At 42.3% G+C, this 15,856-nt stretch overlaps 1 protein-coding gene across 8 annotated transcripts in view; it reads right to left on the bottom strand.

Annotated features, from left to right (window-relative positions):
• The window catches only part of LOC125640324 (E3 ubiquitin-protein ligase MARCHF8), a 197,988-nt gene that overhangs the window by 20,140 nt on the left and 161,992 nt on the right, over positions 1–15,856 (bottom strand). For 6 of the 8 annotated variants that reach the window (XR_012669326.1, XR_012669327.1, XM_075130723.1 and 3 more), the window contains 2 exons: positions 13,889–14,069; positions 9,254–9,401 (listed from right to left, as the gene is read on the bottom strand). Coding sequence is in view for 6 of the 8 variants with exons in the window: in XM_075130723.1 (XP_074986824.1) it covers positions 9,254–9,401; positions 13,889–14,069 (329 nt within the window). In the remaining 2 variants the exon portion in view is untranslated. Of the gene's footprint in view, positions 1–1,712; positions 6,896–9,253; positions 9,402–13,888; positions 14,070–15,856 lie in introns of those variants that run through there. The other 2 variants (XM_048858790.2, XM_048858791.2) reach the window with 1 other exon arrangement.

The raw sequence follows: 15,856 nt of genomic DNA on the forward strand, positions 1-15,856 counted from the left end.
TTGTGGCTTTTTGGGCATCTAGGAAGGTGTTCTTAAATAATTCCCCCCAATTATCATTCACATTTTTCTGATGTAATTCTTCCTTCCCTCTGATTTGTCTCATCATTGTTATCAGCTTTGTGAAATTGGCCCTATTAAAATACCAAGTATATATATTACTGGTCTGGACTTTCTTCTGATTGCAGATTATAAATGTGATCAAATCATGAGCTATCATTACTTTGTAGTTCTGTGGTCTGTTCTTCATCTCTTAAGATAAAGAATACCCACAGGTTGGTTGCAACACTTTGTGAATTAGGAAACTGTCATCTCTAATATTTAGAAATTCCAAGTAAGTTTTAGTACTGGCAGCCTTAGACTTCCAGCATACATCACTCCAATTGAAGTCCTCCAATGATCATGCAGCTTTTTATCCTCTGTGTTGCGGACAGATGCATAAATAGGTGGTCATCCTGCTCCCTAGTGTGATTTGGTGGGCTGTAGCAGACATCAATTAATACCCCATCTTGTGCTTTCTCTGTTAGGACACTGATCCATAAGCATTCAAGATCATTTTCTTCTGACTCAGAAACAGGTAATGCCTTTTTTTTATTATTATTATTAAACATAGTGTGCTACTCCCCCTCCCCTTTTGCCCACTTGATCCTTCCTAGATAGGTTATAGCCATTGGTTTTAATATTCCAATTGTGCAAATCATCCCACCAGGGTCCAGTAATACCAACTGATTCAAATTTATGCTCATAAATGAGCAATTCCAATTACTCGTTTGCTACCCAGGCTCCTAGCACTTGCCTACAGACAACTCAAGAATTTCTTCTCTTTGTGTCCTTTGGTTTCTTGATCAATTTTGTTCTCAAATCTCAATTTTGTGCTGACTGCTCATATTCCCTCCACCCACCCCGCTTTTGCTACGAGTTTAATTCACTCCTGACTACTCCAGCCAGCCTGTCCCTGATATTGATCCCCCTTCTATGAAGTGGAGGCCATCCAAACTATACAGCCCTCTTTCGTCATGGAAGGTGGACAAACGTTCCACAAAACCAAAACCCTCCACCCTACCCCACCTACCTAGCCAGAGGTTCACATACAAAATCTTCTGCTTTCTTTCACTTGTGGGACAGGCAGGACCTCAGAGAAGACTGCTTGAAAATTCTTCTTGTTCAGCATGCTTCCAAGGGCTTAATGGCAGGGCTTAATGCTCATCTGCTGCATAACCACATAATCAGCTTTTCTTTGCAAGAGACTGCTGGCAAGGGGCTCCCCCTGCTCTGCTGAACAAAAAAAGTGTCCTACAGAAAAAATCCATGTGAAAACTCTGGGCCCAAACTTGAAAGGTTCAGAATATCTCAGTGCCCTCTCACGAAGATCAAAAGATTGTTAAGGGAAGACAAGCCCATTATGATCATCTAGTCTGACCTTTTTTTAAGTCAGTGGTTGAACACAAGCATATATTCTGAATGTGATGGAGAATCCATCCAGTTGTTCCAATGGTTAATTACCTTCCTTGTTCAATATTGAATTTTTCCGATATCAACCTCCTGCTGTTGGATCTTGTATACTTCTGTCTGCTAAATTAAAGAGAAGCCACTTAGATCAGACTTTTTTTCCATGTGAAGGTACCTGTAGTCCACGATCAAGTCACCTCTGGAAAGCTCAATGTTTCTGAGGACTGGGCCTCTAGTTTCTTTGCAAAAAAGTATTTTTCTGCCAATTACCTTTTATAGAAATGCTTTATTGCTGCAGTCAATAACCCTGCATATCACAGCACAAATAACCAATTACAGTTTAAGAAACTAATAATAATCCTGCAAGTGGTAATACTGAGAAAGAGATGAACATACAGAAAAGGATACAAAACTATACATTTAAGTTACTAGAAATTTACTAAGTAACTAAAAAAATTCTGCAGAATTGTGAAGTGTCTTGTATAAACTATACAACACATGCCAGTGTAAAGTTGATTAACAGTATACAATTACCTATGTACAAACATTTTATCTAAATACAAGATCAGCTTCAATTTTTAACAATTATCTTCTATACAAAGACAAGTGCTTTCTAGTTTTCGGTTCTTCATTGGAATATACAGATGTTGCAATATTTCAAACTAAATAGTAAAAATAAATCACAAAATAAAAATTCTCCTTTAAAAAAATTATTTTGCATATCTAGGCTAATGCTGTGAAAATCCAGCCAGCAATATCTTTGCTTTTGTATTTGACCCTCAGTGTATCAGAATACTAGAGATGGATCTGAACCAGATTCACAGTTCCAAACACACCTGAACTTGGGGTGGGGAGGAGGGAAGTGTTCACATCCATGGCTTCCTTTCATGGCTAGGCCCATTCTTTACAACGGCCCAAAACAGAAAACTAGGTCTCAACATCCCTTGACTTTAGGAGAATCTGGATCCAGAGCCCACTTTGGAGCAGACTGTGATCCAGCCCAATGCAGTCGTGTAAGGGAGCAAAACTCTACCCCCATGCACAGCCAGTTTAGAGCTTCCCACATCACAGCAAGGATGTGAGAAAGGGCTGCACACCCAGCACTGTCCACCCCAACAGCAGGAGGGTGGGGAGTGGGTGGAGCCAATGCCCAAGTCAAAGGAGCCTAACTAGTGAGGGAGCAGGGAGGGAAATGTAAGGAAGGCGTTGTTTCTCCTTCACAATCCTATCCCAGGGCTCCCCCGGGGGTGTTACATGGCCTACTGCCTTTACAGGCTCAGTCAAATTATTTGTGAATTGCCCCGTGTCTACAATGTGCGGAAGGAAAGCCCGGAATTGGAACTCCAGGAATGTTTGGCTCCAGGCCTAGATCCAAAGTTGGCAGCTCAGGCCCATCTCTACTGAATAGAGGGCACCATGTTGTGATGGTGGCAGTTTGTTTCCTTTAAATTTCTCCCCCCATTAAGGGTTAGTTTAGGAGAATCCTGAGACTTCATAGGGGTTTAATACATGAAAATATTTTAAAGATGATCAGCCTTCTCTAATACACATTTATAATTCTAACCTAATGGGTGTTTGTGATCCTGCCGCCGTATTGGATATGATGCCGGCGGGAGATTTTCCTTGGTGTAGCCCGACATTTTCTGGACAGGACTTTGGACTGACAAGACACTGGAAAGGGAGCTAGGTGGGGGGGCTTTCCACTAGATCAGAGTGTTTTTATTATGCAGCAGCAATCAACACAATAGTCTATGGATAATGCCGAAGTAGTTAAATTAAGCATATGTCCTCTTTGACTCAAATTCTGCTCTCACTTGCACCTCTGCAACCCCGTTGACTTCAGTGGGGATGAACAGGAGAAAGAGAAAGAGAAGACAATTCTGCCATCGTTTTGCTGTTCATTTGGAAGTATGTCATATAAGAGGAGCTTGGAATGTGTATTTTGATGGTAAATGGTCATTATCATGATCCAAATCTAGGGAGAATGACAGGACTCATTAGAACCAGGGTAAAAGCCTTGGGACAGCTGCAACAGATCAACAGAACTTCCTTAATAAGGGTGATAAAGCACCATTCAGACTTGCTTATACCACCAGATGGCACTATGGTAAAGAAGGAAAATGAAGTTTAGGGCTCAGTCGGAAAGAATCAACATGAGAAACAACATCAGGATGCAGAGTAACAGCCATGTTAGTCTGTATTCGCAAAAAGAAAAGGAGTACTTGTGGTACCTTAGAGACTAACCAATTTATTTGAGCATAAGCTTTCGTGAGCTGCATCCGATAAAGTGAGCTGTAGCTCACGAAAGCTTATGCTCAAATAAATTGGTTAGTCTCTAAGGTGCCACAAGTACTCCTTTTCTTTTTGAGAACATCAGGATGGGTGAAAAACAGTAAGATACAAAGTAAAGGTCCAATTCTGCAGCCCTTACTCTCTTCAGCAGTCCTATTGATTTGAATGGGACTACACAGGATGATTATTTATACCGGTAAGGGTTGAAATATCAGGCCCTAATTCTTCTTATTAAAGAGGAATTGGGGAAAGGCTGTCGATGCCAACTGGATGGCTAACAGTCTCATATGCAATTCTTTTACAGCCTATTTGAATTGGAGAGTATGTATTTGTAAGACAAGATAAATCGGTAGGGCGGGGGACAGGAGTCTTTAGCAGTGTATTGTACAGCACCTGGCATATGCTAAGCTAAGCTTCCAAAATGCCAAACTAACTCTAGTATAATGTTTCTCAAAAGGTCCTGGTCAGATGAAGCCGCAGACGGCACCACCCTGGGGATGACTCTGTATGTTAATTTTTAATCCTTGCAGCCTTGCATGCATGAAAATTGAATAAGAATTTGATGAAGACATGTAAGACCTGGTATTTAACCCACCTGAGTTGATTTGCTTAACCTGTTCACCTAACATAAAAAATACCACGTGATCTGGGTTCTAGTGAACAGACCATGGTCAATGCCAGGATGCTGGGAAGAAGGGCGCTCAGAAAGGGGCCCAGATAATTGCACTTTAGAATGCAGCAGACATAGGCAACAGACTGCATGTAAGGGAAGATGAGGACTGCCTAGATGGTAGAAGGGAGGGTTCTCGCCTGCCCTATACTGGCTGAGCATGGAATGTCATGGCTCCCACCACAGCAACAAGTCTATACCAGTGCAGCTTGATAGATTGTCCAGAGGCCCACAATGTTTTAAAGCATCCCAAAACCAGGGTACATGTTATTAACAAAGACCAAGGCCAGTAATCTTGGGGAAAAAAAAAAATGAATGTGCGTGCGCACACACACACATACAAAGGCTTTAGAAACCACTGGTTGATGTCCTCTTAGCATCCTCCCTCCTTTGCCTCAAAAAAAAATCCACAGATTTTTATCAAAAAGATCAAGACAGAAATTATTGTCACGTTTTTAGGGAAATTTCACTGATCTGCAGTTCTTCCCTTCCAGTGTCCAACTATTTTCACTGGGCCAAACCCTTGCTCAGTGGGAGTCTGCCTGAGAAAGGATTGAGTAAACCCTGGATAAAGACCTTGGGATTTGGTCAAATATTCCAACAGATAAACAGACTTCCTAATGAACTAAGAGGCCCAGTGCAACTCCCATTACTGTCAATAAAAAGATTCCCATTGACTTTATTGGGAGTTGAATTGGACCCGAATGGAGCAAGTCAGCTCTTAAAACTAGGAACCTTGTGCAATACCTTTTAATTATGACTTTTCCATTTCAGTGATGCTGACACTATGGTCTGGTTTAATGAGGTCTGGGATTGAGACAACCTTCACCTTACTCTAGTTGAAAGAATGATTTCCTAAGAAAACTCATGTACTTTTAAACATTTGGACAACTCTACCCAGCACTCCTCACCCTGACTCCATACATGTTCCTCTTCCCATCAAACCGTTCATACGGTCAGCCATTCACAAGTTTAACACAAACAAATCAAAATCACTCCGACCAGGGAATATATCAAAATTTGGGCTAAAACAGGAAGGTGGTTTCAACCTCAGCTATGGAGAGACAGGAGACCCTATGCAATATTTACTCCTTATTAGTTGTTTTCAACACCCCTTCTTCGTGTTGTCAGATTCTTGGGTGATTCACACAGAACACAGCATTAAAGAAGGCAAACCATTTTCAGCTGTATTTTTTTTTTTCTAAAGAGCTCACATTTTACCAATACAGTGTCTAAGCCCCTTTGCCAGTGCCTGGAATGACAGTTACATCAGGGATATCTGCAGGTCTATCAACTATGTAGTTGATTTAAAACAAACAAAAACAACAACCACCCCCAAAACAGAACACTGAAACCATTACATATTAAAACAAACATTTTACACCCACTACTCTCCATTTACAAGTCACAAGTGCAATATTCTTTGAAAAATTTGCTCCTGAGAGAAACCCCCAAGAAGCAGAGTTTTTAGTGTTATGCTGTGGGTATGCGTTGGAAACCACATTAGATTTTTGTAAGGCAAGAGGTTTAGGACCTAATAGGATGGAAGCGGAGCAAGAGAGAGTATTAAAAAGGGGTATTTTGAAATGAGACATTCTTTCAAGTTTAATTCTCATTGGACACATATATTACAAAATAAAGACTTTAAAAAGTGCTATATGCTTTGTGGGTCCTTTATCGCAATATGTAAAGCATAATCTTATCGCCGCTGCCTATGAGAAATGTTAGTGGCAGTGTTAGCGGTAGATTAGTTTCTAGGTCTCTCATTCCTCTCTCTCAGCTGTTCCTCAGTGTCCGAAGCCATCTTCTCATCAAGGCTTAAATTACCCCACATGCATTCTGGGATAGTTTAGAGCGAGCTGTCTTTTAAAAAGAAGCAAACTCCACGAAGCTGATGATGGTTCACACCGGACTTGCCATACTCTGACGCCTTGCCTCATCCAGTGAAGCCTCCCATGTCTCTTTGTACAGGCCAGTCTGAGAGATGAAACATCGAGAGGTATGGAACCATGATAACATACTGACAGATATGTCAGGGGGACAAAAAAACGTTAAAAAAATGTAATCCGTCAGCGCTAGGCTGTTAGCTGATTTTAAAAAGGTAGAGCAGTTTGCAGTAAACAATGATGCTTTAGATCTTCAGGAACATACAGAGCCCCCACCCTTCCCCAGCCCCCAAAGATCAGACATGAAGGATTTCTGCACCACAGTCTTCAGGCTCCATGTAATGTGAAGAGTTTGTATCCGAATGGTGGATCCCAAGCATTTCTTTATTTTCAACATTTGGCTCCATTAATGCAGGTTTTTCAAAGATACTCTTTTTGCTAGTTTCCGGGCAGTTCTGTACATATATTACTCGGTTATAAGCCTTAAGTCTCTTCCACAGTTGTACATATACTTTGCACTGTACGTACATGAACAGGAGTCCTCCAGTGAAGCCAATAGCCACAACTACCAGCTTAGTCCAAAATGGCCACTCTAGAATCCCTGGAGGAAAGGAAAGGACCACATTAATATTTGTTAGGCTGCACAATATCCTTTAAATGAGAGACACAGAATAGGTCACAATCAGAATCTCAAATGCAACCCCCCCCCCCTTCAAATTTGATAGGGGATTTGGGTTAAAATCCTTAGCAGTACTGTAAAAGAGCAAACTGATGTGATCACTCCTGGGTTCCTTTATTATTATTGATAAGATGCCATACATGTACAGGGCACTTTACAGAAGAGGTAAGTCAGGTCCCGGACTTGAGCAGCAGATAGTCCGATTCTCAAAGTCCACAGGGTGCAAGCGTGATAGGCAGTTCTCTTTACGAGTACACCATTTTCTGTCACAGGATTCGTTTAATGCATATAGTTCTTGTTATGCCAACAGTTATGTTCTCGTTTTTGAAAGCCTGTCAATTCCAGTTAACAGGTCTGTTCACACCCAACGCCCCTGATTTACTCTGTGTACAACCCACTGGGAGTACTGCTCCCTACAGGGTATAACTAGCAGCTCGCGAACAGTTCAGTCTCCTTTATACCTCTTCCTGCCCACTCGATGACCACACCACATACAGATTCACAGGCTTTGAGGCTGAAAGGGAGCATCTAGTCAGACCTCGGGCCTAGCACAGGCCAGACAGCTTCACCTAGTAGTCCCCACATCCAGCCCAATAACTTGGAGTGGAACTGCAGCATCTCTTTTAGAAAGACGCACCCAATCTTGATGTACATGGTGGAGAATTTACCACATCCCTCGCTGTTACAAACGTGCAGTATTATTTTAGTTTGAATTCGTCCCTATTGAATGTCTGGGCAGTGGATCTTGTTATAGCTTTGTCTGCTGGATTTAGAGACCATTAGTATTGCATACCTTCTCCAGCATAGGTACTATACATATCAAACCTCTCCACTACTGGCTGGTCGGGGCATTGCAGGAAAGGCCATGACATCATGCTCATCCATCCATTTTCAAATTCCATAGAGAATCGGCAATACTGTAACAAATCCATGACCTCCTCAGACGCCACATCTGTCACTGTGCTGCACACACATGACCATTTGGAACTGCTCAGCAGTGGCAGGGGTAGAACTCAGATGCTCTTGCTTGAAAAGCACAGGACCCTGCTACTTGGTTACAAATGCAACCCCATTAGCTGTTAGCAGTGTGGGACCTACGCCACGCAGCTGAGCAGTTTTGATTCTGTCCAACAGAGGCAGTGGTGCGTGAACGCCCACACACATGCACTAGCCAGCTTACTGTAGAAATCATCAGATTGCTCATTTCATTTGAATTCTGAAACGGAGCACAGTATCAAGTACTAAATATTCATACTATTCCTATTTATGCTCATCTACAATATTTATCTAAAATGACCTGAAGGCTATAAATGTTTGAAAGCATATGCCTTTCATAAGCATATTGATCCCTTGCATGAAAAGGCTATGCGCATAGATGATGCTGTCAGATGGAAAAGAGACCAGATGCTTTCATTCAAAGCAGACTCTTTGCCGAACAAAAATCAAGTACAATCAAACTACAACTGAAAATGAAAAATGACAGCAAGTCATGAAAATGTATATTTTGAAGCATGGCTGCACTCTGAAAAGAGACTGTGTAAAAAGGACTGTGGGCTTCCAGGTTTATTGACGCTCAATTATTTCCACAGCAAATGTGCTTTGCTTACAAGTAAAAACATGGGTTATATTTTTTTGTTTTATTTTTAACTGCTAGCCCTTAAAATGCAACCTCGGATCTAAGAATCAGGCTGGGTTCTTTGTGGTTCATGCATCACCACCAGGAATGAAATTTCAGCAGGACAAATTCTGTCCTTAGTGACAACTGTGTCAACCCATCATGTAACTGACTGGACTTTAATACACAATTCTCTTATTGATGAAAAAGGAGAAGCTGAATCCAGCTCCCTCTCTTTTTAGCTGTGCTAGCTCTCCAAGGCTACGAGGAATAAAAAGCAGGAAACACTTAAGCCTTGTCTACACAGAGGATTTGTACCAGTTTAAAAACAGATTTAGTCGAAGCAGTGCAACTTTGTGTGTGAAAACTTATATTGGTTTAAAACTGGTTAGACTGGATTAGCTCACAGCTATACATTTTACTGGTGCAAACTAAACTGATAAGCCAGGTTTAAATTGATTTCAGAATGTCCACACACAAAGTTGCATTAGTTTAACTAACTTGGTTTTAAATCACACCTTTAGTTAAAATGGTGCAACTTCAGGCCTTATTTTAATGACTGAAGCTGGAGATCTGAACATTTGAAAAAGACATCATCTTGCTCAACAGATCTGTCTCTTTGCATTCAGAGTCACTTAAATAAGAAACAAAATAAAGTAACATACCAGTAGTCTGTCCCTGTTTAATCTCTTCAGCAGTCCTGTCTATAAGGACATACAGAGACCACACGACGCAGGTGATGGCAATGATATGGAATGTTACAGAGCACATGATCTTCCTCCTCTCACTGGCCGTCATCTGCAACTTCTCCCACTAGCAAGAAATCCAGAAGGCAGAGCAAGGGGTTAGAGGTTTGTGGAAGCGAGAGCAGCAGATGAAAGGAACACTAGTGAACACACCTGACAGGCAGAGGCTGCTTTCCTCACAGCACACAGAAGCATTTCTTTTTAGAAGTCATTATGTCAGGTAGTTCCCTCAACCCACTAGTCCATATACCAGGGTGCAAGTTCAAGCAGCAGTGACTGGCACTCCCGATTCTCCCTTGTGACTTTTGGCCCCAATTTTACTCCCATGACTTCAGTGGGAGCAGGAGCAGGTCTTAACAATAAATCTCCGTGCTAGGCCTCGGTGCACTGCTGCTCATGCCTTACTTACTTGTACACACTCCAGTGGTGCAGCTGGGCTCGGGCTGATTCAAACCCCAGTTTTGTACAGCCTAAGCAACACTGCCTATTAAGAGTGCCCAACACTCTATGGCTGAATGAGAGGTGGGGAGAACCAGCAGGTACGCCTGGCAAAATGGAAGTTGCTCTGAAAGTTTTGGCACCACTAATATAAAAACGCTATTATAGAATGAATGGGCAAGCCACTGGTCAGTGTGTGTTACATGCCCGTCTCTGTACCCAACCCAGAGAGGATGGGAGTCTGTTACAGCCCCCAGGTGTATAGCCAGACTTTAGTTCAAGCAGTGGGAACTGATACTTTTAGGTCTAGGTATTCAGTGTGTGTGATCAAACAATGGAAGTTGCTACCGATGTTTTATATTCAAGTGCATTAATGCGGAACCACATTTCCCCTCTGAATAACTAGAAGAGACAATGAGATGAAGTACCATCTGAAATGCCCAGATTTATGCCGAATACCGAGCCATCAATGATTCTGTTATAGTCCCATTAGAAACCACAATGTTTTGGCCATTACTAAGTAGGAAGGATGCAGAAAAATTAGACAATTTTACAGACCTTTACCAACTACTGACAATCACTCGAAAAAGGCTTTTATTTTTGATGCATTTGAGAATGGGTCAGGAATTTCAGTCTCATATTCACACTGGACAAACCCTTTTCACACCTTCTCTATGTACACTGTGAGCCACGGTCTCTTCTTCGTTACAGCTATGCAAGTCCACTGGGTTGAATTTGACAATGCATGGATGAATTTGGCCTACAGAGCTTTTTTTAGAAAAGGAAGAGTAATGCAGTATGAATTCAGTAAGGAAAACCCATAAACCTGATGCATCTAAGAAGTGGAACCAATAACCCATCTTCCACAGGACACACAGGAATGGAGCCTGCTCCATATAAGTGAGTGGAGAATTTGGTCGTCTATGAGTACTTCCAATAGGAGATTCCTTTTGACGAGTCAGGGTTTGATCTTCAGGTCTGCTAGGCATTCTGATCTCAAACGGCAGAGGGAGCCTCCATGTACTCAAACTTTCACTCCATGCATCTGAAGAAGTGAGGTTTTTACCCATGAAAGCTTATGCTCAAATAAATCTGTTAGTCTTTAAGGTGCCACCGGACTCCTTGTTGTCCATGTACTGAGCATCTCTGAAAGTCAGGTTCTAATTTTTACCATGTTGGAACGTTACATTCTTCTTGTTTCAAACGTTTTCCACTGAAACTGCTTTAAGGAGGAAAATTAGGTTTTTGACCAAATGAAATTTTTCACAAAAAATGTCTGCTTTCTGCAGAAAATGTTGATGTTTTGTCAAATACCCCAAACATCTGAAAGCTAAAATATTTCACCCAAAACTGGAAATATTTTAATTTGTAAATGCTGCCATGAAGTCTCATAGGAGTTGTAAAAACAACAAGGAGTCCGGTGGCACCTTAAAGACTAACAGATTTATTTGGGCATAAGCTTTCGTGGGTAAAAAAACCACTTCTTCAGATGCATGGAGTGAAAATAGATGCAGGCATGATTATACTCACACATGAAGCGAAGGGAGTTACCTCACAAGTGGAGAACCAGTGTTGACAGGGCCAATTCGATCAGAGTGGATGTAGTCCACTCCCAATAACTGATGAGGAGGAGTCAATTCCAGGAGAGGCAAAGCTGCTTTTGTAGTGAGCCAGCCACTCCTAGTCCCTATTCAAGCCCAAATTAATGGTGTTAAATTTACAGTTTGGTTGCCTTATGTTCCCCTTTTTCTCTATAGGTTGAGCTCCCCTGAGGGACCTCATCTTCCATGCTCCATTGTGGTCAGGGACTTCCATGGTGCCCTACCTCTCCCCTCCAAGAGCGGGAGACCATGGTGCATCATGGGAGATGCAGTCCAACCAGGAAGCACAGGCTACAGAAGAGAAAAAGGAGTTTGAGGCTTCCCAACCACAACTTCCATGAGGCACCGTGGCAGCATTTCCAAATCAAACTATTTTTGTGTTTGACCAAAATATTTCCGTTTCCAAATTCCACCAAAAATCATTTTTTTCCTGTGGAAAACTTAGATGAAAATGATTTTTTATTTCATTTTCATAAAAATTTTCCATGGAAAAAACTCCCATTTTTTGACAAGCTCTACTTCGTAAGCTGGGTTGTTATTTCCTAGCTCTCTCAGAAATCTCGGACTGTCTGCTTTACAGACCCAATTCATGACTGCTTTAACTCCACTGGGACTTGAAATTAAACCTGGAATGTTCAGTTTGGTTCTTATGCTACTGGCAAGCACCAAGCCTATGTTTTGGCCTTCTCTTATTCACAGTCCAGCTACAGGTTATTTTCTCCTGATTGACAGGAGACCATACAGGAGGAGTTGAGGATGAGGTGTCAACTTGACTGCAGTTTGACTCAGGAATACTGAGCTTCTGTTTTTAAGGGCTAATTCCATTTTTTTTGTTTGTGTTCCCTCCTCCCCATCCCCCGTTTATGGTTCTGTCCCTATTATTTTGGGCAACTGGTTTCTTCATAATAGATTAAATTTTCAGAAATGATGAGTGGATTTTGTATGCCTCCATTTTTGGGTGCCCCATGTGGTATGCCTCACAGGGACCAGATTTTTAGAAAATGCTGAGCATCCACTCAAGGTGTTCCAAATTTGACACCCAAAAAAATCGAGATGCCCCAAAGCACTAGCCAATTCGTTAATTTAGACTACTGTGTTTTTATCCAAGCCCCCCCCCCCCTTTTTTTTTTTGGTCTTCTCTTTGGGGTCCAATATCAGGGATGGCTAAAGCATGACCTGCAGGCCCAGTGGTGCCCAGGATGTTCTACAGTGCAGCTCACAGCTAACTTCCTCCATAATAAGGAGGCGCAGCAGGCAGAAACGACAGGTCCCAAAATGCAGGTCTCCATCGTGATCCAAGAGGTCTCTGTTCAGAACAGCATCATGTCCTGACCTATATATTTTGCAGACTGCATGTCTGTATTAAAGATGAAGGTGGCTGAAATCTGCTCCATTTTCTGCAGATTACTAGTGGCTTTGGGATCCTGGCCAACTACCATTACAGCCCTTGGATGGTTACATTTTGGACTCCCCATGCTAGTGATTCAGGATCCTCTGCTTGATTTTAATCTTTTTTTACTTCTTGTCCCAGATGGAGGTTTCTTTTATTAACCTCAAACATGGGCAGGCACAGCACGATTTGCCAGTGCTAAGAATATTAGTGGTTCCTGTCCAGAAATCCAGGTGGTGAGCATCAACTGCCTTTGAAAGACAGAGGTATTTGGGATAGGAAAATGGATACCAGATACAACAATGGACAGATCCTTGTGTTCTTCAGGATCTGTAAGGTAAGTCAGTGGGTGTATAGATGGCAGAAGGTGTTAAATAACAGCTGTTGGTTCTGGCAAGTCAAAGTAGTAAAATGTTACTATGTATGTTCAGTGCAAAAAAAAAGAAACAAAAACGTGTTTCTGGGTGAATTTCATTGCACCGTAAATAAGATTTTGGCTTTAAAAAAATCGTTTGCTACATTATTATTTTTTACATAACTGAAGACTTTAATGGAATCATTTTACAAATAAATATGAAAAATACAGAGCCTAAAATTCCCACATTTTCAAGAAAATTCATAAACCATATGGGTAACAGTACAGCAAATTCTGTGCTTTAGAGTGGGCCTCAGCTCTGAAAGGTGACTGTAGAAATGGTAAGTCCTAACAATACAGATCAGCTCCTGGTGTACTTTCAGAGTTACAGCTGCTGACTACAATAAATGTTTCCTCCTTTTTACTTCTGTTAGCCCTGCGGAGCCAACCCAGCCACTGGAGAGGAAAATGGATTCTTTTCTGGCTTGGGCAGCATCAACAGGACTGTCAATTAAGTTCTGACAGCAGATTCTTTATTATTGGTGATGCATGAAACCAGAAAAAATACAGCTTCACTCTCAGATCCCAGTTTGCATTTTCATGTAGAAAATACAGATTTATAAAATTGAGCAGACTGGATATGGAATCACAAAGGGATGATAAGCATGGCGTCCCGTTGTGCCATGTTTAAAAAAAAAGAGTCACTTTTCCGAGCAGTGCCACACTTTTATAAGGCAAACTATTTCTTTGGAACCAGCCCTTGGACCTACCTTTCGTAGGGGCTTTAATTTGGTCTCCATGATGAACTCATACTTGCAGAGTTCACAACATCGGGTGTCTGAGCTCTTGATCCACTGCTGCAGGCAAGCTTGGTGCACAAAATGAAGACTTCCTGTGCAGTGACAGGGGGTAATCAAGGGGCTCTCGTCATCTCCTTCACAGTGACATATCCTGAATCAGGAGCAAAGCAGCTCATTAGGAGGCAACAGCAGAGACGGGGAAAACCAAAATGAAGTAGAGGAGGCTTTTAAGATTTGTGATCACACACGGTTAACCGGTGCAGATCCCAAACGACATACAGTTCAAACAAAGAAATTTATCAATAAGCAAAACCAACAAATGAAATAAAATATGACACACAATAACTGAGCACAAACACTGCTAACTACACAACTTCTCTCTAGCTCACCAGGCAGACACACAAGATCTGAAAGAGATTTGGTCATGAAAAGAGAAAGAACACGTAAGAAATTACAGCACATCATCTTGTCTACCAAAACAATAGTACTTTACTGAGAGTGGCATTTAAGCAGTATGGACACTTCCCATGGTAGAACATGCTCACAGAGGTGTAAACCTAACTGTGATTTGCAATTAAAAACAAAAACAAAACCACCACCACACACACAAACTCCACAAGAACATGAAGGGCTGCCTTCTGGGAAGGATTATTCCTAGTAAAAGTTACCAAGAGATAGAATCATAGAATATCAGGGTTGGAAGAGACCTCAGGAGGTCATCTAATCCAACTCCCTGCCCAAAGCAGGACCAATCCCCAATTTTTGCCCCTGATCCCTAAATGGCCCCCTCAAAGATTGAACTCACAACCCTGGGTTTAGTAGGCCAATGCTCAAACCACTGAGCTACCCCTTTCCTCGGACTCAGGCTGCAAAGCTCCAGTCTGACTCTTGCCAAAGTTGGGAATGTTTAGATCTTCTGCCCCATCTCTACTCATTCACTTTGTAATGGCTGCCAATGACAGTTACAGTAAGGTTCCCCATATTCCCTACTGATTAACCTAGCAGGCACCTCTCCCAATTTGTTGCCACCCCAAAGTACTGCAGTTCCAATTCCACTTCAAGCTCCAGTTAACAGAGACACTTGGTTCTGCATATTGCCAAGCCAGCAGACTGATAATTAGTTTCCTATGAAGTTGTTTTAAAAACTTTGTGAAGAATAACACTGGGGGCACGAATGCAGAGGGCCAATGAGGATGGGGCCAGTATCTTCTGGATCATCCCGCCTACCCACTGTTGAAATCCCTTGCTGAGTTCCTGTGATCCAGCTGCTAGTTCGCACCCTGACTGCTGGATGAGGAGCCAGGTGGTGAAGGTGAGTGAGCTGGCAAGTATCACTGGGGCCCAGGGAAAAGAACCAGCAAGGAGGTGGATTGTGCTGAACAAGGGGGCGGGGTGAGTAGCACTGGGGAGGCAGGTGGTAACAGGGAAGGAGTCAGGAAGCAGGGGGTCCATTATGGGCCTTTGCAGGGCTTGGGTCTGTTGTAGGGGAGGAGAGAGGAGTTGGAGCGGGCGGTTGGTATGAGAAAGGGGGCTGTGCCAATTCTCACTATACTGAGTGCCTACCCAAAAGCAGGCTGAGGCAGAGTGACAGACTCCGCACCCTGATGAGGGGGCAGAGCTAGGTAGCTGCCTCTGATGGGGCTTTATATCTTCTGGATCTGGTTAAGATTCTGCAGCTGTACTGTCCATCCAGACCACACCTCACTTGTTTTACCCCACTCGATGGACATGCATCAGGGCCACGTTCTGGCTCATCACTAACACCGAGCCCTTGAATTACACTTTTCACCTGAGGCCCTTTATGAACAGATACATGGAAATGAACAGAAAAGCTTTACAAAAGAATCATATATAAGTTGATCAAATCTGGGAAGCGATGCTTAAATGGCCCATTTTCCAATGACCGTCAGCAAAGCACATTGCTCTTTAAGCTAAGAA

Source organism: Caretta caretta, chromosome 7 (genome assembly GCF_965140235.1).
Source record: "Caretta caretta isolate rCarCar2 chromosome 7, rCarCar1.hap1, whole genome shotgun sequence".
NCBI lineage: Eukaryota > Metazoa > Chordata > Testudines > Cheloniidae > Caretta > Caretta caretta.